This window comes from Chelonoidis abingdonii, chromosome 21 (genome assembly GCF_003597395.2).
Source record: "Chelonoidis abingdonii isolate Lonesome George chromosome 21, CheloAbing_2.0, whole genome shotgun sequence".
Classification (NCBI taxonomy): Eukaryota; Metazoa; Chordata; order Testudines; family Testudinidae; genus Chelonoidis; species Chelonoidis abingdonii.
Window position 1 is genome coordinate 14351418 of NC_133789.1, and position 27537 is coordinate 14378954.

At 44.0% G+C, this 27537-nt stretch overlaps 1 protein-coding gene across 1 annotated transcript in view; it reads left to right on the plus strand.

The window, feature by feature from the left end:
- Positions 1-27537, plus strand: part of MYO1D (myosin ID) — a 351948-nt gene that overhangs the window by 59540 nt on the left and 264871 nt on the right. Inside the window, exons 2-6 of the mRNA XM_075059626.1 lie at positions 11535-11743; positions 13425-13518; positions 16599-16764; positions 19239-19292; positions 20326-20421. Of these exons, the coding sequence (XP_074915727.1) occupies positions 11535-11743; positions 13425-13518; positions 16599-16764; positions 19239-19292; positions 20326-20421 (619 nt within the window). The remainder of the gene's footprint in view (positions 1-11534; positions 11744-13424; positions 13519-16598; positions 16765-19238; positions 19293-20325; positions 20422-27537) is intronic.

The following is a 27537-nucleotide window of genomic DNA, read 5'->3' on the forward strand; positions in this document are numbered from 1 at the left end:
GGGGAATAATCACTTCCCTCGATCTGCTGGCAATGCTCCTACTAATGCAGCCCAATATGCCATTAGCCTTCTTGGCAACAAGATCACGCTGCTGACTCATCCACTATAATCTCCAGGTCCTTTTCTGCAGAACTGCTGCTTAGGCAGTTGTCCTTGTTGAACCTCATCAGATTTCTTTTGGCCCAATCCTCCAATTTGTTTAGGTCCCTCTGGACCCTATCCCTACCCTCCAGTGTATCTACCTCTCCTTCCAGCTTAGTGTCATCTGTGAGCTTGCTCAGGGTGCAATCCATCCCATCATTAATAAAGATTTTGAAGAGTACTGGCCCCAGAACCAACCCCTGGGGCACTCTGCTTGATACCGGCTGCCAACTAGACATTGAGCCGTTTTACCACAGCAAATTGTAAAGGTGTCTCCCTGCTCCAGGCAACAAAACCTGCAGGAGTTTCTCTGTAGTGGAGTGGGTAGCAGGTCTTCCAGGTGGTGTGGGCTCTCTCCCTGTCTCAGGAAGCTACGCAGCATGTCCTTTCTCATACTTTCTATTGCCCAGTTGTTGTGCCTACGTAGCATCCAGAGCTAAATAAGTGTTAAAAACAAAAAACCAAATTTGTACCAAAAAGATTTCTAGTGCTGCCCTAAATGTGGGGGAGGGACAGCTCGTGCTGCCCATTGACGCAAACAGAAATGAAAGTGTTCAGTGTCTCCTATGGTTAGTGGTTTAGCCTCTCCCCTGCCCCCTCTTACAGGGTTAGTAGTTTGTAGCTTGTTTTTAAAGTAAGGGCTTTAGTAAATGTTCCAGCTTCCAGTTTGACTGTCTTTTGAAAGGAAGTCAATCCATAATGATTACTATATAGGTTTCAGAACTTCACTTTCTATTCAATCATTATGAAAACTGTAATTAGAGATGAGAGGCTCAACAGCTTGATACTGTCTCTTCTCTGTTGCTAATCTTCTTACCATATCTGTATGGCTTGCAAAGTCGGCTATATAAATCAAGAGTTGGTGGGGTGTAAGAACCGAGTCAGCCTTGTAAAATGAGTCCTTGCTGTAATATGACTGGAATGATGACGAAAAGGTTGAGACACTGCAGTTTAGTTTATTTCCTATGGAAATCAGTGTTGTTGTTTACTATGCTCCTTTGTAGCCTTCCCAGTGTGTGCCCTTTAAAGGAGACTTTACCCTGTTTCTTAGCAGGTCATTGTGGAAGCTGCTCATGAATGAATTACTTATTCCTTGCCCTGCCCTTTCTGTTCCATCCCATACAGGAAAGGAGTGGTGCAGAATGCACAGTGAATGGCATTTCCTATTTTATTAAATTGGCAACATTTTAACTTAACTGAAATGGTTCAGAACCATGCAAAGGAAGACTTAGTTTTTCTAGAGCACAGTCCACCAGCAAAACCAAGACTTGAAATTGATTTATGGCATAAATTAAAACATTTGGGGCATATTAAGAATCCTATCAGGACTTGGACTGTTTTTTCTAGGAGCAAAGGTGGTAATAATGACTTGACTGGAAGGTTTTTTTCTAACTGTACTGTAGTAAGGAGAAAATATTGGCTACACATTTCCCCATCCCTATTTCAATCTCAGTTCTCTTGGTTTAGGGATTATTTGCATTAACATGATTTATGAACAATTTACTGTAAAACTAACTTAATTCCTCTGTGCCTATTTGAGAGACAAGTATACATTTTTTTAGGTAAACCGTGAAATAATGCTTAATATTGATGAAAGAAGACTGGAGTTACATATGGAAAATTGCACTTGTACCTTAGAGGTATACAGGAGAAGGTCATTTAATCAGTCCAGTTAAATTTCTTCAAAAGCATGAGGGGACCATCTGTTGCTGATTTGTGTCCAGAGAGGAAGCTGTACATGTCAAACTTGTTAAAAACAGTGTATATATGCTATTTCACTGTCAAAGTGGAGTTAATAAGTCAGGTTTCTCTATTGATAACATCCTAATCTGTCCTCAGCTAGCTAACGTGTTAACATACAGCTTGTCCAATCTACAGTAGAGTTTTAAATTGTTAATGTTTTAGCTAACATGTTTTAAAAAATACACTAAACTTCACAGATTCAGTTTGAGCTTAACAAGTATTGGAAAAATAATTTTATGAACAGAGTCATCGACAGACCTCCTTTCTCTAACACTACATAACACTTAAGAGTACTTGATGTGTTCAAACTCTATATGAAAACTACTGGTAATTTTTCTAGCTTTATTTGAGTTGTCCCAGCAAAGAAGAAATCCCTTATTTTCAGTGGACTTCTGTCAAACTACATGCGCATGGTGTAAGATGGCTGCTGGGTTAGCGCATGTATCTAAAAATGCAAGGTCCTGATGGTTTAAAGACCTTTTGCATTTTTCCCTTTGCAAGCTAAGTATGACATTTAGTGGAGATTACTCTGATTGCTGTGGTGAAAGTAATGGTCTCTGGAACGTGTGTATCTATATATACATTTATCTGTCCTCATCATGTGGTCTGACTCTCACAATCTTTTAAATGTATTGATTTTCATAACCCCCTGTCATAAGTAGATAGGTAAGGTAAGGGTTAATTTTCTTCATGGAGGTATGAAGGTACTGTTATCCCCTTTGTACAGATTGGGACATGAGGCACAGAGATTGGGTGTCCAAGCCAAAGGTCATGCAGAAAGTCTGTGGCAGACCAAGGAACTGAACTTAGATCTCCTGAGTTCTATACTAGTGCCCTAATCTCTGGGGCTATCTTTCCTCCTATGCATATATGGATGATCAGGAAAAAGTGGGTAATAAATTGATCACACTACTATTAATGTTCCATTTATTGTTTCTAAAGGGTTAATGATTAATTTTTTAATAAATCAAATGAGAGTACAACAGCTCAGTCTTTTTAACAACCTGTGAGAACTTGTACTGATGTGCTTCTGTGACAGGGTTGGAGGGACCCCATCCAGTGTGGGGCGAGTGCGCCCTGTTTCCCTTATGGTGTAGGGGCAGGGTGTAAGTAGCCCATGTTTATTCCTCTATAGCCAAAGTCAGTGCATTTGTGCCAGGCAGCAAGGCCTATGGCCAGAGTCAATGGCTTCATCCCTGTTAGCAAGGCAGTAAAGCTTAGGGGCCAAGTGGCCTCAGTTGGGGAAGGGGGCCGCTATGCACAAAAAGGGGTGCTGGCAGCCCAGATGGGGCGCCCAGGCCCTTCCTCTCCACTGGGCCCCAGTTCAGAGCCCTGGTAGTGGCAAGAGCACTTGCCACAGAGTCAGTGGGTGTCCGACCAAACACTCTGACTCAAAGTTCTGGATCACTAACTGGACCGCTATCTAATTCCCCTGGGCTGCTTCCTACCATAGTTACTGCTGCTGTGGTCTGGGCATCTCCAAGTTCCCCAGTCTGTGCTATCCCCAGTGACCACCGTCTCTGTGGGGCCTCCTGGCATCTGTCTGGGTTGCGGCATCTCTGGCTCCCATGGCTTTGGGCTTCAGCTGCTCCTTGGCTGGAACCTGCGACTTGTGTCCTCCTTCTCCAGCAGTCAGCCTGAACTGAGATGAGCTGCTCTCTTTTATACTCGTGCATTTGGAGCATGCCCAGTAGAGTTGAGTGGGCATGGCTTCCTCAGCCCACAATGTAAGGTTAACCCTTCCTCGTCCAGTGTGGGGCGAGTGCACCCCGTCACAGCTTATAACAATCTCTAGCGCACACACTACTCATACCTATAATGTGCTTACATCATCTATAATTTATTACCCCTTTATAAACTATTGATTTGTGGAACCTTACTATAAAACATTTAAGCACTGTTAAACTGAACTGAAAACTTCACTGGTGGTTTAAGAAGAGCTTCATGTAGTGATAGTTGCTGTATTTCTGAAGTGGTCTCTGGTGTGGTGGAGGAAAGGACATGATTGAATAGATGCTTTGGGTCTTCCACTTTTGGAATAGCAGTTTAACGTACGTGTGTGTGTGTGTGTGAAAAACAAAACACTGTATAAGACACTCAGTGCCCAGATGAGTAGTGAATGGATCCCAAACCAGACAGCCTTCTTCCCACAGACAAAATAGAAACTGATAGTAATGTCTACGCTTATTAGTTCTTTTTGAATGTAGTCAGGTGACTTTATTCTGGAATGCTTTTCATAGTCATAAAAATGAAGTCCCCAGCCCAAACTACTGGACAGTTGGCTGGAAGGGGCTAACGGAATGTATGTTTGATAAATGAAAATTTTAATACTTGTGTAATAGGTAGAAAACAATCTAGTTCTGAAAAATCAGTAAATTCATAATGTTGTTCTTCATGTTAACTATCTCAGAAAGTAAACCCTGCAGAGTGAGGTTATCTCTTGGTGGTCTCAGCTAAGGACGAATGGTCTACCTCACGTTCAGTGCAGGGGAGCAGTGTTGTAAATGAATAATTGTAAATTCCCTTTATAATTACTGTTTTAACTGGCACATTTGGAGTGGGGGTTGCATGGTAGGATGCCTTTCTTTAGCAGCCTGTATTCTTCAGATGTTTTGAAATATGGTTTCCAACTCTTGCCAACTAACTTTTTTCTTTATTTATACTGAGTGCATTTGAAGTTGCATCATTTCCTCAATAAGAACAGTGTTTTATTTTTGACTGTAGCATTTGTCAGGTGGGAGGAATTCTAGCTTTCAGCTACTGCGATCTAACATTAGCACACTCTGGTGGTGGGTCCGCAGCAGTTTTCTGATTTCCATAGGATTTCCATATTGCCCCTTTCAGTGGCAGCTAGTCTTTTGGGTGTGTAAGGGTTTCACTGTTCTTTGGGAAAGGTAGTTACTTTGACTTATAAAAAGTTGCCATGCACTAACCTGTGAAGTTTCCTTCCTTTCAAGTACTAAGGACCTCACAGAATACTGAGAGTTAAAATAGCCTTACATGCACTCTGTGTGTCTGATATTTAGGGGACTCTCTTCATTGTATTAAGGACACCATTGCATGTTTTTGTGAACTTGAACCAAAATATTCAAACTAATGGGGAAGAGGTATGTTTACCCTGAATAGTAGTAGAATCCTGTATACAGGGTTTCTCTCCTCCCTCCCTGTCACCCTTCTCTCCTACACTTTTGTTTCTGTCCATTTAGGTGGTTTTTTTGTGGCTTACCCGTTTGTATTCACTTCCTATTTTTTTGTTTCTTTGTACAAATTCTTAATGGTATAAAGATTTAATTTAAAAACAGACCCAGCGTTCCTGATCCTTATGCAAAATATTTACACAAGAGTTAAATATTATGACTTCCCTTAATAGCTACTGGATCTTAAACCTCAAAGTAGCAAACTGAGAACCCAGGAAATATGCAGTGTAATTGTAGTTGTGTTGGTCCCAGGATATTAGAGAGAGACAGAAAATAGTGAAGCAGAGACTAGATGTGGTTAATCTTTATGGAAACATAACCTCGACAGGAAAATGCCTCATCTTTTAGGCGAGAATGGAGCTTACTGTTACTGGAAATACTGTAAATCTACAGGAAAAGGCATGCCTGTGGGACTGTCACTTATATGCAGGTATGGGCAGTGGTTTGTCTTTACAAAAATGCCATTCTGCTGGCTTTTAATAATGAAAAATCCACTGCTGTTACACACATAACACTGAATTATTTAAGGCAACATACGTTTGACGTGCATCCAGTTGACAGGATCTTTCCCATTGCGAGCTTTGTAATAAAGTTTTGAATGGATCTGGAACCTGTATTTTGTGCAACCATGCAGTACAGTGGATTAGGGAATGTCATATTGCTTGAACCTTCCAGTTTGGACTGCAGACATTATGCTATTTTTTACTCTTTCACAAGTTCTTATTTTTCGTTATCCAAGAAGAATCACAACCAAAGAAATGCAGCTAAAAACAGCCATTGCTGCTGTTGGCCTGCAATAGCGCAGCACTCCACTGTTGTCTGAAAAGAAGCTTTATCAACAAGGAGGGGTGAGGAAGGAAAGCTCATAGTTTAGGAACATTTAAACACAACTATGTGCAGTATTTAGTATAATTTTAACTCAAGTATTAAGCACTTCAACTTTGGACAGAAACAACATCCATGGTCCATGAATTCAGATACCTTAAAGCAAAATTTGTTATGGTGAGACATGCATTTCCTTGTTAGAGTCCTGAGGGAGGTCGTCCTCCAGTGCCACCCCTATCTGTCTGATCTAGCACCCTGGGAGCTTTTCCAGCCTTGGGATCACCTGGGAAATAGCAAATGTGTGAATTTGTTGTATGACGAAGTATTACAATGTTAACAATTTAAAAATTGACAATTGCTTTATCAGCAGGGGTATTTCAGATTTGTTTAAACTTACAGCTGAGAGAGAGGCTTCTGAAGCAGATCAGTAGATTGTTGGCTGTCATCTGCCTGTACCAAGCTGCTCCCTTATAGCCATCTCTTTTGATCTGCTGCCCCTTCACAGGAGCGCATGGAGAATACCTCTAGGCAGAGGCAGGTTAAGATTTATTGGGGTCCTGGGCACAAAGAACATTTGGGCCCCTCACACCCTAGGGGCCCCAGAACTGGCAGGGGGCATGGCCCCCCACTTTTAAAACTAGTACGGACATGCCTGCCCACTTTTTTTAACATGGGTGTTATCAGAGGTATATGCAGCTGTGGCTAGTGGGGGACACAAATGAGAGGTTCTGATGGGTCACATACCCTCCCCCCCCCTTTTCTCAGGACACCTCTGGTGCAGACACCTAATAGTGAGGAGACAGCACTCTCCTTGACACTGGTGCTCTCAGTGTGTCCGTGCAGCCTGGGGAGGGAGGAAGCAGCTGGCGGCTGTCTGGTATTATCATAGCACCTGGGAGTCTCAGTCATGGAGCAGGACCCCATTGTGCTAGGCACCGGCTGCTGATTGAGCTGCTTCTCTGCCATATGAGGCTGCTTCACCTTCCCTGCTGCTGGAGTCCCAGACATTGCCACTGCGTGGACTCCAGGACTCCCCCCAGGGATTGTATGCAAAGCAGGTGGCGGCACTGGGACTCCAAGGGCAGGGAAGACTAAGCAGCTGCATGTGGTGGGGGAAGGAGTTCAGCTGACAGCCAGCCACCCAGCTGCTTCCTTCCTCCCCTGGGCTGCAGGGACACCGGGAGTGCTGCCTCCTCACTGTTGGGTGTCCACACCAGAGGCATCCTGGGAAATTGTGTGTGTGTGGGGGGTGTTTGTGACCCTGCATGTCTCCCCCACACACACATCCCCAGTCTCGGGCAGGTGCGGCAGGGAAGCGGATAAGATGATCATCTCCCCTGCTGTGAAGTGCAACCCCTGCTAATGGTACCAGCCTCCTCCCAGTGTAGGGAGGCTAAGGTGGGCTTAAGACCCCACCTACCACAGGGCCCTGCTCCTCCTCTCTTCCCTGAGACCCCTAAGAGCCGCTCAGGGAGCCTTGGCCACTGTGGGAAGCCCCAGGCCCTCCACCTGCCCTGGGTGGTGTGCTTGGGGGGCAGGAACACAGGGTGGGTCCTCGGGAGGAGGGAAGGAGGACCAGGAGATGGGGCCCCAGGGGAAAGAGGAGGAGCAGGGATGGAGCCACAGTTCTGGTGCCCCTCCCTCCTCCTACACAGGTTTCAGCGCTTCTGGGACTCCCAAATTAGCTGGGGAACCATGGTGCCATGCGTTAATCTGCCACTGCTTCAGGGCTTCACAGGTACAGGGCTTCATAGGTACAGGGCAAAGTACAAAATCCTCAGCTGCTGTGAAGAAGGAAATCAAATTATATTGGGAGAGGGAGGATATGAGAGAGGAGCAGCTGCAAAATCCCAGAGTAATGGTTTACCTCCTGGAAAAGATCAGCAGGGTAATAGAGAATATGTTCTGCTTCCCATGGATTTCCTGCTTCCAAAAAGTCACCACTGTGTAAGTATGGAAGGAACTATTGAATAAAATAAAAATACTAGAAGATTCTTTAGCTCAGCTTGTGTGCACATGCTCTGAGAGGGGCAGCCATAAGGTTCAGAGAAGAACTACCCAAGGCCAGCTTCAGGCACCAGCTCAGCAAGCAGGTGCTTGGGGCGGCCATGGGGAAGTGGCGGCACATCGGGCTCTTCGGTGGCAATTCGGCGGCGGGTCCCTCAGTCCCTCTTGGAGGGAAGGACTGGCCACTGAAGAAGAAAGTGGTGCGGTGGAGCAGTGGTGGAACTCCCCGCTCTTCCCCTCTCTCCTCCCCCCCCTGCTGTTTGGGGTGGCAAAATCACTGGAGCCAGCCCTGGAACTGCCAGGGTCTTTTCAAAAGCAAAAGATCCATCCCTGTTGACCAGTGTCCTGAATCTTTTATCTCTATAACAACCAATACTTCGACCTCTTCTTCAAGTATGAACTGTGTAACTTTCAGTAGCCAGATAGAGAGTTTAAGTTCCATTCCTTGACATTTTAATGTCCTTGTCTCCTTTGTAAACAAAATCTACTGATCTGCTTCAGAAACCTGCTTTTCAACTGGAAGTTTTGATAAAACAAATCTGAAACACCCCTGCTGACAAATTTTTAGCTTCAAAAGCATTAAATAGTTTGGGTTTCTGCCCAAGATCATCTCTCCAAACTTCATGTATTTGTACAAAGTAGAGTTAGGAATTGGAAACCACCAGGATGGAGTCTGATGACAGTTACCTTGGGGGGGTGGAGGGTGAGGAGCAAAACTTCGTCCTTGGTTCTTAACAGGTAAATTGGCATTTTAATAGTTGGTGATGGGACCCTATATTTTATACTACACTTGAAACTGTTCAGTATCATAGCTGCCCTCCAAGTTTCTTTTTTGTGTAATCAACTATTTCTATCACAACAATTGTGTGGAAGCCAATATAATTCAGTCTTACTGCTAAACAAAAAATACTAATTTTTCAAGAAAATCCTTAATTTTGAGTTGCCTTCAAAGTCCCCCGCACCAAAGAAAAAAGTTAAATATAGGTATGAGCTGAAAAACATTGCTTTGGATTTTCAGCTCCCTAATGAGGAGGATACTGACTGGGACCATGTTCAACTCCGTTGTCTTGGCATGACCAAAACCATACATTTAGTGATGGAAGCTGAGCTTTTTAGAAACCAATCTGCTGAATAACATACTCTAACGGGTGTGCAGCAAAGCTGAAGAATGTAAACCACCAAGACTCCAGCTCAAGGACTGATGCATTGTGTGCACTGTAATAGCTACTGTGCTCCATTCAGTATTCTGCTTTTAAATAAGCTGTGGAAAAATCAGTCAGATTTCTTCTTTGTGGTAAAGATGACGGCGCATTTTAAGAGAGAAATCTCAGAACTGTACCTTAGTCAACGGACAATCCTGAAATCTCTTGCTTTGCTTTTTATAAAAGTGTTATGATGCCACCTAATGTTATAGAGTCATATCGCAAACTACATACTGCTACGTAATGCAGTGGTTCTCAGCCAGGGGTCTGGGGCCCCTTGGGGTGCTGTGAGCAGGTTTCAGGGCGTCCTCCAAGCAACTAGCAGACTTTCTGGGGCCCAGGGTAGAAAGCCAAAGCCCCATTGCATGGGGCTGAAGCCTGGGGCTCTGACCGCCCCCGCCAGGGGCTACAGCCACAGCCTGAGCAGTGTAGCTTCATGGGGCCCCTATGGCATGGGGCCCCTATGGCATGGAGCCCCAGGCAGTTGCCTTGCTTTCTACCCCCTAACACCGACCCTGGCTTTTATATGCAGAAAACCAGTAGTTGGGACACAGGCAGGCTGTGGAGTTTTTATAGCATGTGGGAAAGAAAGAGGTTGAGAACCCCTGACATAATAGACCACAAGCTGGGACCACATAGCTAAGTTTGTAAATAGATCTCTTAACTTCCATGATCCCTCCCTTTCCAAAACCAAAATTTATAATTTCCTTAGTTAACAATCTGAAACTACTCACATGGGCTCTATTTAGCTAGGGGAAACCATTTTTACAAAATGTGAGGAATGAGTATGTAACAGGGTGACCTGCCTCATGGGCTGGAGAGCCTGGTGACTACAGGATGTGAGCACCATCTGACAGGAAGGACATTCCAGTATAAAAGGAGCAGAAAGTTTCAATGAAGGAGGAAAAGCTCAGGAAGTTGTGACAGTCTGCAGAGAGAGGAAACCTTTCCTGGCAGGGAGACCTGGAGGAGGAAGAGAAACCTTCTGTTGTGTGTATTATGAATGGACTTTTAGGGGTTTTGAGTTTTATTTACAGTTTATTTTATATTAATAATCCCAATCCACAAAGAGGGAACCAAGGAAAATGCTGAAGTGAAGTTTATTTGATCAGTGCAAGAATGGAAACTGAGGCAGGCTGCATGTAGTGTGACCCTTTGCCATGAGAGAGTACAGAGGAGGCATCTAGACTGGTTTCAGAGTACTGAAAAAAATTCTTTTGTTTTTGGAAATGTCTACCACTTCTTAAAAATGCCTGTGTAGTTTTATTTATCTCTCCACAAGGAGAACTGGTGGCGCTTGGTGTTTTTTTTCTTTTTAAGAGGGTTGATTTGTTAATATTAGTCGTAGCTATCCCCGTTCATATACTTGTCTGGAACTTGATAGTTTTCAAACTTCAGGTAAACATCAGGGCTATAGTTCCACTCTGGGTTCCTTACTGTGGAGAGCTCCTTTTGAATGGAAACAATCACTAGGGTTGAAAGTTGGATTTTTTTTCCTGAACTGTAGATTAATTCACTGTTTTACAACTTTCTCTCCTATAACTGTCACCAGAGCTCTAATTCTGGCTTCCAGATTTCTGTGCACCTTGATGGGCAATGTAGTGTCTAAGGTCCTCAGAACTTAACATCTCAAAGTAAACCTTTCCTTCTAAGTCTGGCTTATTTAGGCAAGTGGATTAGAAACCCCAGTGTTTTTTGTACATCTTTGCTCTATTGAATTCTAGTAGTGATTTAAAATGTAGTCCAAGCTGAGTAAAATAATGTCTTACAGCAAATTCTGTGCCTTGGTAGATCACGAACTGTAATAGAAATATCTGAAATGAATGTTGAAAGGCTGGTTGGGTATGTATGCAGAACAAACGGGTAATCTGTGGTCCTAAACTTACGTTTGCAGTATTGCTGTAACCATATTGGTCCTAGGATATGAGAGAGACAAGGTAGGTGAAGTAATATCTTTTGTTGGACCCACTTCTGTTAGTGGGAAGGACTAGCTTTCGAACTTCGCAGAATTCTTCTTCAGGTCACCTATGAAGCTTGAAAGCTTGTCCCTTTCACCAACAGAAGTGAGTCCAATAAAAGATACTACCTCACCTACCTTGTCATAAACTCAGTTTTGCAGTAGTACTCAGCAGGCAAATCTGTATCAAACATTTTCAGGTGAAACACTAATGGTGGTAATTTCCGTAAGTAGCGTTTGATTCAAAATCAACCCTGATTCATAGTCTGTTACCTGACTACCTAGAATGACCCATTGACATACCATGTGTGCTAAATAGAGAGGTTTTCCTTAGTAGTGTTTCTTTATATTGTAAGAAAGTGAAAAATATTTGGATATAATCAAATGGATAACATGAATGCAGAATACAAATTCTGATTTATTACATTTGACTAACCTTCCCATTCGGCTCTCCCTGGGCAGATTTGATAAAGGACGGATCTATACATTTATTGGTGAAGTGGTGGTTTCTGTGAACCCTTACAAAAACTTGAACATTTATGGTCGTGACGTGATTGAGCAGTACAAAGGACGGGAGTTATATGAGAGGCCCCCTCATCTCTTTGCAATTGCTGATGCTGCTTACAAGGCCATGAAGAGACGATCAAAAGATACCTGCATTGTAATATCAGGTAAGGTGGAAAAGCCTCTCCTCACTACCTGAGGATTATTTGACTCTCCTTGGAATTGAAGAACTTGTAGATTAAACTAATTATTGATACATATTATACTCGTGAGGGAATTCTGCTCCAAGAAATTAAAAGTTCTGTGCCAAAAAGAGAAATTCTGCATACAATATTTTAAAATTCTGCAAATTTTATTTGTCAGTAAATACATGTAGAGGTTATAGCATGGCAGTGGGGAGCACAGGCCACTGGCTGCCTGGAGGTAGGGTGAGGATGCACCTGACTCTGATATAGCACAAGGGCTGGGCCTGCCCCAGAAACATCCTGGGACTCTGCCTTTCTCCACCAAGCGCACCAGGTGTGGGCAGACAGGCTCAACCCGGCGGGATCCAAGTGTGGAGGGGCTTAGTGTGTGGGGGTCAATGTGTTGGGTGAGAGGGTTCTGTGTGGGGCAATCTGGGTGTGAGCAGCTCAATGGGGGTCCGAGTGCAGGAGAGATCTGGATGCATAGGGGCTTGTTCGGAGGGTTCCTAGTGCAGGGGCAATGGACTCTGCAGGGGGGTTCAGGTTAAGGTGGTTAGGGCTCCACAGGTGGGATCTAGGTGTGGGGGCTTCAGGGGGGCTGATCTGGCTGCAGGGGTGGGGGTCCAGATGCAGGGGGTGTGGAGCTTGGCACGGAGGGCTGGGTATGGGAGAGTGGGGCTTGACAGTGGGGTTCTGGGTGTGCGGTGTTGAGGTTTAGTGGGGAGGGTCTAGGGGTGGGCCAGATGCTTGGGGTTTGAGTGGATGGGGCTGAGGAGAGCTGATCTGGCTCCGGGCTGGGTGTCCCCAGCCCCCTGCAATGATATATCTCTCCACGGGGTGCTCCGGACACCTGAAACCATGCACCCGCCCTGGGGAGGGGCTCTTGTGGCTTCCCTTTGTTTCTCTGTCAGAAAGTTATTTTTCTACAGGGAAGCAAAGTAATCTATGAATTCTGCATATGCACAGTGCCGCAGAATTCCCCCAGGAGTAATGGTATTGTGTGGTGGTAACTTGAATATGAGTCCCTTCCTTGTTACACCCAGTCTGGTTGAAGGCTGGTTTTGGAAAAAAGCCTGTAGCATTCAGGCCTGTAGCATTCAGTCCTATCTTTTCTTTGAGAACTGTCTCTTACACCTTAGATGACTTCAGTTAGTGTTTGTCTTCTGTTTTGATGGCCAAAGTTAATTGCTTGCCATGACTCTAAACAGTGGGGGAGATGCTCATAGAGTGAACTATTGCCATTCAGATCCTGGCACGTAGTTTCCATGGTATCCCTATGCTCTAGCAGCCTGCGGAGCTAGAGACCCAAGATAGCTTCTGAACAGTAGTCTCTTGTATTACAGTTTACAGCATTGCTGCGAGAAAGCCACTGTATGCCAACCTTTTCCCTCTAACAATATCCCTTTTGATCCTCTGCCTGCTAGGCCTTACAAACCTGTGAAATCTTTTATTTTGTTACTGGTTTTAAGTTAGCATAGTAATGGCAGCCAGGCAAGGTTATATTGGTATCAAAAACACCTCCTATCTCAAATAAATAAGAAAAGGTAGAGAAGCCATTGAAGCAGAATGACGTGATTGCAATGATCAATGACATAAAAAAAAAATCAAGATATTGTAAATCTCTTCTTGGCTTATGATACTACTTTGCTGTTTGTGTCCTCAGGTGAGAGTGGGGCTGGGAAAACTGAGGCCAGTAAATACATTATGCAGTACATAGCAGCCATCACCAATCCCAGTCAGAGAGCAGAGATTGAAAGGTAAGGGCTTTACAGAAATTTATGAGGGGAAAAATAGCTTCATGTCCTGATACCATGGTACTGGGCACTCTTGATACACTTATCTTCTTTTCTTCTGCTTTTATAATTGCATTAAGTTTTCATATCAATTCATCCTTTCCTGAAGGTAAAGTTTTGACTTGGGGAAAAAATTGAAACAGATAAATTGTTAACAGATAATCGGCTAGGAATGTTGGGAGTGTAACTCAAGCCTTTGCACTTCCAAATTGTAAACGATGCCCTGAAATTAAGTTTCTGTTTGAGTATGAGTCAAACTTCATGGAACTAAATATACTTATACATTCAATTCATGACAAATGGAATGTTGAACAGAAGCAATACACTCTAGTCCAACATTTCATGTTCATGAATTTCAAAATATGCCCATCAGACATACTGAATAAAAGTATAAAAGTCTTTAAATAAATGAACGTGACATACTGACAAAGAAAATTAAACTCCCACCTTGGAGCTAACTCTCGAACAACTTGCCCACTATGCAAGAAACCGGGAGATTAGATGAGTATTTCATGGGGGCAAACTCAAATTTAGACAGACTAACTGCGGAAGAAATTCTACAACCAAAGGCTCTCCAGTGAAAATGCTCACTCAAGCTCCCTATTCGTGTCTAAGGATTGGATAATCAGCTGGGAACTTTTGCTAACAGAGTACCACCTATGCATATTATCTGCCTAAAATAGATTCCTGGTTACAAGGCATAAATTATGTATTACAGTGTGTTTGAATGCAGCTAAATTTAAATTTATACATCTAGAATCAAAGAATTTAGGCCATACTCACAGGATGGGGAACGCTATCCTGGTAAGCAATGACTCTGGAAAAGATTTCGGGATCATAGTGGATAATCAATTGAACACGAAATCCAATTGTAATGCTTTGGCCAAAACAGATAACACAATCCGGGCGGTGCATAAATACGGAAATCTCAAGTAGGAGTACAGAGGTTATTTAACTTGGTGCTCATGTGACCGCTGCTGGAATACTGTGTCCAGTTCTGGTGTCCCCTATTCAAGGATGTTGGAAAAATTGGAGAGGGTTCAGAGAAGAGCCACAAGAATAACTGACAGGTTAGAAAACGTGCCTGTGACGAGGGAAGCCGGGGCTCAACCCTCCCTGTGGAGGAGGGGAGCCACACCGGCCTCCTCCTGTTCTCACCGGGTCTTGTCCCTCCAGTCCGCGGTCCACTGTCCGGGCGTTTCGTCCCTGTGGAGCGGACTGGGACACAGCAAAGTTAGTGGGGCCCCACCTTGGATACAGGCGGGCACCAAACACAGTGCACTAAGCTCTGGCCCCTTTGGGGCAGGGCCGAGCAGTGACCGAGTCCATAGGGGCCCAGCCCTTGGTTCGGGCGGAGCACCAAACACAGTACACTAGCCTCTGGCCCTTTGGGACAGGACAGAGCGGAGACAAAGTCAATAGGGGCCCAGCCCTTGGGTCGGGCGGGGCACCAACCACAGTACACTAGGCTCTGGCCCTTTGGGGCAGGGCAGAGCCACAAACAGTCAGGGGGCTCTGGCCCTTTGGGGCAGGGCAGAGCAGAGACAAAGTCAATAGGGACCCAGCCCTTGGATCGGGCGGGGCACCAAACACAGTTACCAATCGCTCTGGCCCTTTGTGGGCAGGGCAGAAGCAGTGCACGCAATGTTAGAGGCTCTGGCCCTTTGGGCAGGGCCGAGCAGGGCAACACAGTCAGGGGCTTCTGGCCCTTTGGGCAGGGCGAGAGCAGCAAACAGTCAGGGGCTTCTGGCCCTTTTGGCATGGGCAGCAGCAGCAATACACGGTAGCTTTGGGGTGAAGCGGATACTGCCACCGGTTACGGGGGCAGGGGGAATGCAGCCACCCAATCCTCTGCGTTCCAGCCTGTGGGCCCTATTAGCCGGCTGTCGCTGTGTAGGCGTCAGTGGGGATCGGCCAAACGACCTGACAGAGTGATCAGGGGATCTAACGAAACATCACTGAAGCGCGATCAGTGGGATCTGACCGACACACACGGTATCGGTCGGGGCCTCTGCCGTTGACTGTAGTCAGCCCCCCCGGGTAACTGTTCCCTATCCCCTGCATTCCTACTGGTGCGCCGGGGGTATGGTTACCGTATGGGCTCCTCCAGTCTGGGCCAGGCTAGATCGGGTGCACCTGGGTAGCCTGGCAGGTCCGATCGAAGGTTCTCCAGGCCGTAATTGGCTGGCAGGCTTTGTAGTTCCGCAGCTGAGGGTCGTTTGGTGCTGCGGGTCGGTTCCGGCGCAAGCCCTATCCCCTGGCCGGAGCCGGCAGCCTCCCAGCTGACGAGGATCGGCCGCATGTCTGCTCTGGCCGGCTGCTGAGCTCCAACTGAAGGCCGGCGCCTGGCTTTTATACTTCCGGGTCGCCGTCTGACCCTTTGAGGGGCGGGGCTTCCGCCCGGAAGTTCCGCCCTGGGGGAAGATGGACGGGGCTCAACCCTCCCTGTGGAGGAGGGGAGCCACACCGCCTCGCCTACAGTGCCTTATAGAGTTAGATTGAGCTCTGTGGATCTATTTAGCTTAACAAAGAGAAGGCTAAGGGGCCACTTGATTACAGTGTATAAGTATCTACCTAGGGAACAAATATTTAATAATGGGCAATTCAGTCTATCAGAGAGAGGTATAATGTGATCCAATGGCCGGAAGCTGAAGCTAGATAAATTCAGACTGGAAATAAGATGTAAATTCTTAACAATGAGAGTAATTAACCATTGAAAAAATTTACCAAGGGTCCTGGTCTATTCTCTATCCTTGACAATTTTTAATCAAGATTAGATTTTTTTGTAAAAATCTGCTTTAAGAATTATTTTGGAAAAGTTTTGTGGCCTGTGTTGTACGGGAGGTCAGATTAGATGATCACAGTGCTCCCTGGGAATCTATGAATCAGGACACATTTGAATTTTCTTGTAGAATACAACCTGGCTGTTACTAATGCCTTCTGAAAAGCATGATTTATGTCTGGAAGAAGATTGCACTAGATATCTAGGAACACACTACCTACACTTGGGCTGTTTTCTTGCCTTTTCTGCTTATCTGTACTAGAGTGAAGAACATGTTGTTGAAATCCAACTGTGTGTTAGAGGCCTTTGGCAATGCCAAAACCAACCGTAATGATAACTCCAGCAGATTTGGAAAATACATGGATATCAACTTTGATTTCAAAGGAGACCCGATAGGTGGACATATCAATAACTATTTACTAGAAAAGGTAAGCTGAGTTCGACTGTAAAGTGCTAGGCTGTCTTCTCATGTATAATGATAATTTTTAAAATGGCAAATACTATGTTTTATATGTGTCCCTCCTGAACTCACTTCAAGTAGTTTATTGAATATCCATCATAGAATGACTGTCACTTCAAATCTAGACCTTAATTTTTTCCCCCAGAATCAATAAAGGTATGATCGCTAAAATTAAGAAACTGTCAAAGCACCGCAACTAATTTGTTGCAGCACAAACACCATAAAACCATTGTTTTCAGAGCTCATTCCATCCTAGAACTCGGGGGATAAATAAAAAGGTTTCAGAATGTTTTGTCTGTGCTTTGTACCCGGAATAAAATCTGAGATTAATTTAACATGTATAAAATTGCTTCCCACAGAAATTCTTGCCCTGAAATCTCACTGGTCAAGCATTAATTATGAAGATTTCTGTGTGTCTGCAAGTAGTGGTGGTGTGGTTTTAGAAATATTGCATTGAACTGATGCCATAGCTTTACATGATCATCTGTTAACTTTTATTACGTATTCCAGGAGAGTGATGGAAAAAATGTATTTCATGTCATTTTAGACTATACAGATTTGACAGCATCTGGCAACATTTTTAAACTTCTGTCTTTATTTCTCTGAAACCTAGTTCCAGAATAAACATTTTGTTGTGTTTTTAGTGTTTAATATGTACTGCTTTGACCCTAGTGACACACTAAGGGAAAATATTGTTTGCAACTGCAATGGCTTTAAATCAGGGGTAGGCAACCTATGGGAGACGTGCCGAAGGCGGCAAGCATGCTGATTTTCAGTGGCACTCACACTGCTCAGGCCCTGGCCACCGGTCTGGAGGGCTCTGCATTTTAATTTAATTTTAAATGAAGCTTCTTAAACATTTTAAAAACCTTATTTACTTTACATACAACAATAGTTGTAGACTTATAGAACGGGACCATCTAAAAACTTTAAAATGAATGACAGGGATGCGAAACCTTAAATCATAGTGAATAAATGAAGCCTCGGCACAGCACTTCTGAAAGGTTGCTGACCTCTGCTTTAAATCATAAGACTTTTTATAAAATGTGTTTGACTGCACTATGCTAAGTTTCTGTTTCTGTTAAAATATTTATTTATTTGTTCGTTTATTTATTTTTAGCCCAATTGGCTGATGAGGGCAGGCAATGATTTTTCATTGCTGCATGCAGAGCTCTGATCTTAAATCAGCTAACCTTGCATGATCATACAAATCATCATATTTACAACAGCCAACTCACTAATTTCTCATTGACTTTGCTAATCCACTATCCTGGTAATTCTCACAGGAAACCTAGTTGTTTCACTCTACTTCTCAGCAAAGATTTAATAGCAAAAGATGGCTCTGTAATGAGCTTTTATTACTGAGACTTTATTGTTACAAAATATTCTATGCTTCACCAGCTAGTTAAGGATTTAAACAAAACTACATTATGCTATTCAAAGGCCTTGTCTACTACAGGGGGAGATGGATCTAAGTTATGCAACTTCAGCTACGTGAATAACTTAGGTCTACTTACGTGGGATCTATACTACGCAATGTCGACTGGAGATGCTCTCTCATCAACTCCCCTTGCGCTTCTCGTTCAGGAGGAGTACAGGAGTCGATGAGAGAGTGATCTGCAGTCGATTTAACGGGTTTTCACTAGACCCACTAAATCAATCGCCGATGCATCGATTGCCGTGCATCAAGCCCCTGGTAAGTGTAGACAAGGCCAAAGTATACATTTAGTCATGCAGTATCTGACTCCTGGCTTTACTTCCTCATTCATTTTCAAAATCCTGTAGTTGGCAGTTGAATGTGAAGTTCCACTGTAGTTCCCCTAAATCTTACACTGGTCTGGGACTAAGATCTGAATGCCTCTTACTCCTGTCAACACTAATCTTAGATTAAAAGTGAAGCATAACTTGCCACTGCTTTATGGATAGTTCAGTGATTTGAGCATTGGCCTGCTAAACTCAGAGTTCTGAGTTCAGTTCTTGAGGGGGCCACTTAGGGATCTGAGGCAAAATCAGTGCTTGGTCCTGCTAGTGAAGGCAGGGGGCTGGATTTGATGACTTTTCAGGGTTCCTTCCAGTTCGGTGTGAGAGATTCTTGTGTGTTAGCAGAAGAATTTACCACAAGAGTTCCCTAACTGTGGACCCTGGAGCACTTGCTCAAAATAATTTATGTAAGCAATTACCATGGTCACCACAGGAGGAGTCATCTTTAAAAATATCCTATTGTTTCTGTATTTGTATGACTGGGCTGTACCCTCCATGGGACAGGGACTGCCTTGTGTCATACACCACTAGTAATGATCAGTAGTACGTTTGTAGGGTAAAAAGTGCTGAGGGATTTTGGTAAAGATAGTGAATTATTGCATTGGCAGACTAAGGTAAGATATTTAAGAAGCACACTATTTGTGTCTAAAAATACATGTCATTGCATCTTTTCCCCCACAGTCCCGAGTGATTGTGCAGCAGCCAGGAGAACGAAGCTTTCACTCTTTTTATCAGGTTAGTGTTTGCCTACTCAAATGGAAATTAGTTGACTCATTGCTAGCAGGACATACAGACAAAGCAATTAACACATTCCCTCTTGCATGCATTTTTTTAAAGGGGTGCTCTGTGTTATCACATTCTGAGCCAGTTTTCTGCTTTTAACAATTATATGTTGGCTGAAGATGTCTAATTTTGGAGAGGGGCCATGGAAAGGTGAAATATTCTTCCTCCATCCTCCTCTTTATTAACACATTTGTAAACTTATTAGTACTTCTGAGCATATGGTACTATATCTGGACTTTGGATTAGTACTTCATTAGCAGTACAACTATATCCTCTTTTTTTCATGAGGCTTCTGTAATTTGGATGGAGCTAATTTCATGGCACTGAATACATTCATATCTTAACTTCATATTTTTACTTCAGTGCCTTCAGTATTGTTTGTGGTAGGCTGATGCCACTGTGTAGGCTCTGGGGAAAGAGATGCCCCTCATCTTACCTCTTTGTGAACAAAATGATCAACATACCTGCCTTACTTTGTTCAGCACAGTTGCTGATATTTGCCACCATGGTGTATATATATAGCACTTTATTTCCAACAAGTGGCAATTTGAAGATGTTTCCATTGGGGAAATTACATGTGTTTGGTCCTGCATGCTTTCCTGAAAACATCTGTATGATGTTGCCCTTGTGCAGAGGTTTTGACTTGTTTTCAAGGTTGTTGCTTTAACAGCCTTAAAGGCAACCACCTGGAAGGTGTTTTTGGCTCTGTAATGGTGAAGACCGTGTATATCATAGCCACAATGCTTACACAGCCTTTCCCTGCGACTTTGTGATGCTTACAGGCTTCAGGTGTCGAGGCTGTTTGCATGTTAGTAATGGAAATGGAAAGTTGTGGTCATGCCTCACCATGCATGAGGAAGAAGGATCAGAATGTATTCAGTGTAGCAATAAATGAGTAACTTATGATATTACACCAACTATGAACATATTGGATAGTGTTTGTTTTTTGGATTGATATTTGTTTTTTAAAATACTATTTGCACAGCTTCTCCAGGGAGGTTCTGATCAGATACTACGCTCTCTACATCTTCAGAAAAATTTCTCTGCATACAACTATATTCGGGCCGGAGGGCAGTTAAAGGTGAGGATGCAGTTAATTTGTTTCAAGTAACTTGTTCTAAAGTTGTAAATGCATCTGGAAGTGGTACATTGACTTTAGCTGTACATCCTTGCTCATAATTGTGGGAAGATATCGTAAGAGAAATGAAGAATTCCAGTCACAATCTAAAAGCTGTCACCCCCAGCTGCCGTGATGGATTGCTGTGCCTTGTTGCTGCTTCCTCCCTGCAGCAGCTGCCAGTATGATGATGAGAGGGCAAACAGCCTGGGTGTGGAGTACAGGCAGGCAGTAAAGGGGCTCTCAGAATCAACCTCAACAGCTCATGGTCTAAGTGGCTTCACATAAAATGGTTTCATATAGGGCATGTGGGACTTTGGTTATTGATAGCAGACCCCAAACAAATTGGTTCCCAGTGCAGGCACCATTTTGACCTATTTTCTATCTCGTGCCATTCATGAAATCTCCTTTAGATCAGTAATACAATCCAGTCTTCTTCAAATGGTTGCACTTGTCCATTCCACTTCAGGTTTGTGCATGCCCAGTGCACTGTTGGAGATTTTTCCCTCAGCGGTACCCATTAGGGCCATGCATACACCATCTGCTGCTGTGTGCTGCTGCACTATGTTGTAAAGGATAGAGCCACACCCAATTCCCTTTAGTTCCTCCTTACCACCCAAGACAGTTATTGGAGCATGCTATCTTGCTGCTGAAAATTTTCTTAATTTTACATTTTGTATATAGCTGGTACTCATTAATAGTTTTTCTTAAGATAATGTAGCATTAGATTTCCTTTATTTGTGTACTTTTTTGGTACTCTTTGGTTCCTGCTGTGTGGGTACTGGTACCTGGTGGTGTAGGCGTGCCTCAGTCCTCAGGATGCTTTCAAGAAACAGATGCTGATTAGTGACCTGCACTTTAAGTGCCTGAAGGGCCTAGAAGAAGCTTATGACAGAGATGGTACCAGATCTGCAGAAACTTTAAACCCAGAACTGAAAAAGAAGGGAGGTCTGTCATAGTATAATTCCTCAATCTGAACCTTAGAGTTCAAATATGAGGTACTAGCATAAACTCCTCTAAGCTTAATTACCAGCTTAGATCTGATAGCGCTGCCACCAGCCAAAATTTCCAGTGTTTTGGCTCACTCTGGTCTCCCCAAAACCTTCCTGGGGACCCTAAGACGTCAGAGGCCCTGAATCCCCACACCACCAAGGAAAACAACAGCTCGGGCGCCGGTCCTGGAGGCTACATCCCAGCTCCCCTCTCTGGTATCCTGGGCGATACTGTACTTTAAACTCCTGAATGCAAAACAGAGAGGGCAATTTATCTGCCCCCTTCTTCTTCCCCTGAGCTGCACAGATTCACCTTCCGTAAATCTAAACAAAGAGAATTTCCTCTCTTCGTCCTAGCCTACCAGAGAACTCAAAACAAGCTAAAAAAAAGGCTTTAATATAAAAAGAAAGAAAAACACAAAACAGATCTCTTGCATCAAGGTGACAATACAGCAGGCTATTGCTTAAAAGAAAAATTATGAAATAACAGCTAGTTCAAAAAGAAATTACAATTAAACATTCCAGGAAACTACCCACATGAATCAAAAAAAATATAAAAACTATTGGTCTTCTACCTTTGTACTTATCACTTTTGGAAAAGCAGAGATTAGAGAAGTCTGGAGGTAGAATGCTCCATTAGCTGAGAGTAACGTAGATAACAGAGCCACAGCAAAGACACACTACCCAAAGAACTTCCCTCCCTGAGCTTTAAAAATCCGGTTTCCTGATTGGCTTCCTCTTGGTCAGGTGTTTGGTTCCCTTTGTTAATCTCCTTTACTAGGTAAAAGAAACTTAACACCTTGAGCTATCTGTTTATGACAAGGTCCACTAAACACCGTTCTGGTGGAGGCAACCTGCACGCACCTCAGAGCGTCCCAATTCAGTGTGTGATTGAGCCACATCTGCTTCGATTAAGAGTGCGCTGCCTGTTTTGCAGTACTCCTTCTCTGGTACTGAGGAATACACACCAGAAGATGTATGAAGGACTTGGTATCTGGGATAATCAGAGGCCCTGACACTAAAGTCCAGCACCAATGCTGGTGAGGAGGATAGACTGCAATTGAGGCTGAAGCACTCTCTGGTTCAAATAACTGCTCAGGCAGGGTTGTTGACTTCAAGCACAGGTACATGATCCTAAAGACGCCCACTGAGTCAGTGGGACGGTCTTTGTTGGCTTCACAGTGGAGGAACTGTACCATTGAAACAGAATGATGTGGAACTGTGACCTTTAGTCTCTCGATACTAGATGGACACTGCAAGCACCTTCTTTGTACACCCGCTATCGAGAGGCAAACTGCAGTGATCTCACTAAATGCCCTTTCCCAAGACTACTGGCACCAACCCGGCACTGGACAGGAAGTAGCTCCTCTTTGGTTGATGAAGCAGTCATCTCTGAGTTGGAGTTGGCTGTTACATGTGTCAGCTGTGTCAATTGCAGAAGCTTCTGTCCCTTGGCTGACCAGGAATAGAAATTGATGCTCTGGTACTCATAACCAGTGGCCATGTTGGAACATCTTGGAGGTTTTCTAGCTTGCCCAAGTGTCTCCACACCTTTCCTGTTCTCATAGACTCGTAAGGTCAGAGAGAGACCAAGCAGATCATTGCTAGTCTACTCCTGCACAAAGCAGCCCCGAACTACCATTCCACTTTTATAACAACCCTGACCCATACGACACATAAAGCAGTTATTGAAGTCCTACAAAATTGATGGAATATTGAAGACCTCAGCTGCAGAGAATCCATCCACAAGATGACATGCCCCAAAGCTGCAGGAGTAAGGCGGAGAAACTCCAGGGCCCCTGCCAATCCGCTGGAGGAAACCCTCCCGACCAAATAGGTGATCAGCTAAACCTGACATGGGCAAGACTCACACAGCCAGCACCAGGAAAGAATTTCTGCAGAACTCAGATCCCATCCATCCAACCCCTCACAGAACATTGCGCAGACTTCTGCTAAATCCAAAATCATATGCAAAATTAAACTCCATCAACACCATCCCTCCATAATACTTACAAGCTTAGTCTTAGCCAATAGTCTTGCCCCCACTAACTTCCTGGAAGGCCTGTTCCAGAACTTAACAGCCCTAATAAGGTTAAAACCTCATCTAATTAAGTCACTTCCTAATGTCCAGTTTGTACATTTGTCTGTGCCTACATTAATACTAAGCTTAAATATCTCTCCCCCTAACGTTAATACCCCTGATATATTACATAAGAAACTGATCCCCCAGAGCTTCTTTTGGCTAGGCTAAACAAGCCAAGCTCTTTGAGTCTCCTTTCATAAGGAGGTTTCATTCTCGATTACCAGTAGCCCGTCTCGAACCTGTTCCAGTTTGAATTCATCCTTCTTAAACATGGACATAACAAAACGAACACACTAATTCCAGGTGGGGTCTCACCAGCGCCTAATACTGAGTAACTTAACACCTCTCTCCTTACTGGAAATACCTCGCCTGATGCACCCTAAAACCACATTTGCTTTTTTAACGGCCATATCGATTGGCTCATAGACGTCCGCTATAACCAATATCCCAAGGTCCTTCTCCTCCTCTGTTGTTCCAACTGATGCGTCCCCAATGTATATCTAAAATTCTTATTAATTAATCCTAATGCATGACCTTGCACTTTACTATATATTTCATCCTATTGAATTACTCCAGTGTTTACAAGGTGTCCAACTTCCTGTATAAGTATCGGTCCTTCTCTGTGTTAGCAATACCAACAAGCTTTGTGTCATCCGCAAACTTTATTAACACATCCGTCCTTTGTGCAAAGGTCATAATAAGGTTAAATAAGGTTGGTCACCAAAACCAATCCTTGAGGGACTCCACTAGAAACCTCCGTTAGCCTGACAGTTCACCTTCAGTATGACCGCGCGAGTCTCCCTTTAACCATTTCCTATCCCCAAATAATCTCAATAATCCCCATTTTCCAATAACCTAACAGAGTCATTGTGAACATGTCAATGCCTTACGGAAACGAGGTAAATTAGATCTACCGAATTGTCCTTTGTCTAAGTAATCTTCACCTTCTCAAGAAGGAGACAGTTGGTTTGGCACAATCTACCTTTATAAATCCAGTTGCATTCGTCCCAATTACATTGACCTCAATGTCTTAACTACTTTCTCCTAAAATTTTCCAAGACCTACATACTACAGACGTCAAGGCAACAGCCTATAGTTACTGCGTCACTTTTTCACTTCAAAAATGGAACTACATAGCATTCACCATGTCTACGGTAAACACCCTGAGTTTACCGATTGATAACAACTCGCTAATGCGGCTCGGCAATTTCATGCGCCAGTTCCTTTAAGATACCTTGGATGGAGATTTCCGGGCCCCCGATTTTGTCCCATTAAGCGTGTTCAAGTTTTGCCTCTACTCAATAACAGTCAGATATCCCCCACCATACCCTCATTACCCGTATTATCATACCTCACATCATCCCTAAACTCCTCATAGAGCCTATAAAGAGCTACAAAGTATTTATTAGATATTGGGCATGCCTAGGTTATCCTTAACCTCTATTCCACTCAGCGTGCAGCGCGCCACTTCTTCTTCTCGTTTCTTCTATATTTATGTGCTGTAGAACCTTTTACTATTGGTTTAATTCCCTTTGCAAGGTCGTTCACATGCTTTAGCCTTCCTAACTTTATCCTACATGTTCTGACCTCACTAAGGTAGCTTCCCTTGCTAATCCCGCCTTTCTTCCACTCCCTGTAAGCTTTCTGCTTTTTCCTAATCCCCTCTCTGAGATGCTTGCTCATCCAGCTTGGCCTACAACTCCTGTCCATGGTTTTTTTCCCCTTTCTTGGGATGCAGGCTTCCGACAGTTTCTGCAGCTTCTTCTTCAGAAGACATCCAGATCCTTCTTGTCAAGAGTAGCAGGAAGAAGGTGCCAGGTTCAGAATTGAACATGGAAGGTCTGCTTTGGTGCCTTCCCCCAATCCCTCCCAGTAATTGGGAGAAGCTATACTTGAGCCAATCCTGTGGTGGTGGTCCTCATTGCCTGAGCAGGCGGTAGTATCAGAGGGTTCTTTACTTCCATTGGATGATTATATTGTCCACTAAGACCTGCTAAAGAGGGTGACTTTTGCCTTAAATATTCAGGTGGAAATGGTTCTAGAGAGGTCTCACAGATTGGTCAATATCTTGGCATCTGTGGAAGCTTCTCAAGTGGCATTTCCAATTAACAAGGCTATTCTGGTGCCCACTAAAGTGCTGTGGCAAACTCTATCTTCCCTCCCTCCTAGAGTGCTAGGGCCAGAAAGTATCTACTCCAAAATTAAATGATGCAAAAAAAAAAAAAAAAAAAAAGCTCAATCTATTGGCAGAAAACTTCATTTAACAGCTGAGCTACAGCTCAGGATTGTTAATCAGCAAGCACTGCTGATCATTGATTTTAACCTCAAGGACAATGTTTTAAAATTAACGGATGCGAGACAGGTGTTTCTTGTTATGATGGAATTGGGGTACACCCGTCAGTTTATTTCTACCCCCCAATTTCCACCCTCTTCCCAAGCTCTTTTCAGGGACCATTCTCACAGGGAAGTTCTCCTGTGGGAAGTTCATTCTCTTCTCCAGCTGGGAGCCCTAGAGGGGAGGTTCCTCTATTTCACAGAGGGATGAGGTTTTATTCTTGCTGCTTCCTTATCCCCAAAGTGAAAGGAGGTGTCAGACCTATGCTAGACTTGAAGCAGCACAACAAATGCCTAAAGAAAATAGTATTTCTCAAGATCACAGTGGCTTCCGTTATCTCCTCCCTGGATCCTGGTGACTGGTATGCTGCCCTCGACTTAAAGGACACGTATTTCTGTGTGGTAATACATCAAAGCCACAGGAAATTTCCCAGGTTTTTGGACAAACAATTCCACTACCAGTTTACAGTCCTGCCATTTGGCCTGTCCTCAGCCCTGCGTGTTCAGAAAGTTCATCGGAGTGGTGGTGCTTTCCTGAGAAAATCAGAAGTTCAAATATTTCTCTACATGGGCTACTGGTTGGTGAGAGGCTGGTCCATGAGTCATATGCTATCCAGTGTGGCTGTGATCCAATCTATCTTCAGCGTGCTAGGATTGCTCATAGAGGAAAGGTATTTTTTGTGCAGATGACAGAAGTGAGAGTTCATAGGAGTGGTCTTGGACTCTGGAAGCCAAGGCCTTTCTCTCTTAGGCCAGGTTCCAGATGATGCTGGCCATTTCTTTAGACTTGAACACCCGTCCTACCACAATGGCATGGCATTCTCTTAGACTGGTGGAGTGTATTGCATCATGTACTTATGAGGTGTGCTAAGCCAGGCTTCATCTCAGGAAACTTCAAGAATGGCTGAGCTGAGTGTACTTTCCGTTCGTCTTCCTCTGGACATGGTGGTTCGGATGCCTGTATGAATCTTAAAAGCAGCAAAGAGTCCTGTAGCACCTTATAGACTAACAGATGTATTGGAGCATAAGCTTTCGTGGGTGAATACCCACTTCGTCGGATGCATGATATAAATCTTAGCCTCTCTGGACTGTTGGACAGACCTTGCGTGTGTGTGTGTATTTCATTTGCCTCTTTTCAGCCTACTTTGGCCCTTAGTTATTGGCACTTACACCTGAGGTTGGGGGGCCCACCTAGGATCCCTGCAGACTCAAGGCCTGTGGTCTGCCCAGGATTTAACTCTCCACATAAATGGTAAGAGAACTGAAAGATATTCAACTAGCTTGTCATGTTTTTTCTTCTGTATCTCCGGAATGAATTTGCCACCTCTTCCATCCCAACCATTCACTTAACAGCCCGGATGCTCTGTGGTTGACACCTCAGGAGATCTGTTTAAAGGGAGAGCAAGTCATGCTCTTGAATAGTGGAAAACCTTCTACTAGATATACTTAATTGGCAAAGTGGAAGAGAATCTGTGGTTCCAACAAAAAGGAGTTTCCCCAGTCTCAACTTCAATATCACATGTGCTGGACTATTTAGTTAAAACTGAACAGCAAGGTCTGTCCTCTGGTGTCCGTGCCTTGTCATGGCGAGACATCTTGCGTGCTCTCACGATCCACAGAGTCTGTGTTGGCAGGGGCTTTTTGCTCCCGGTAGGTTCAACCATGCAGGGT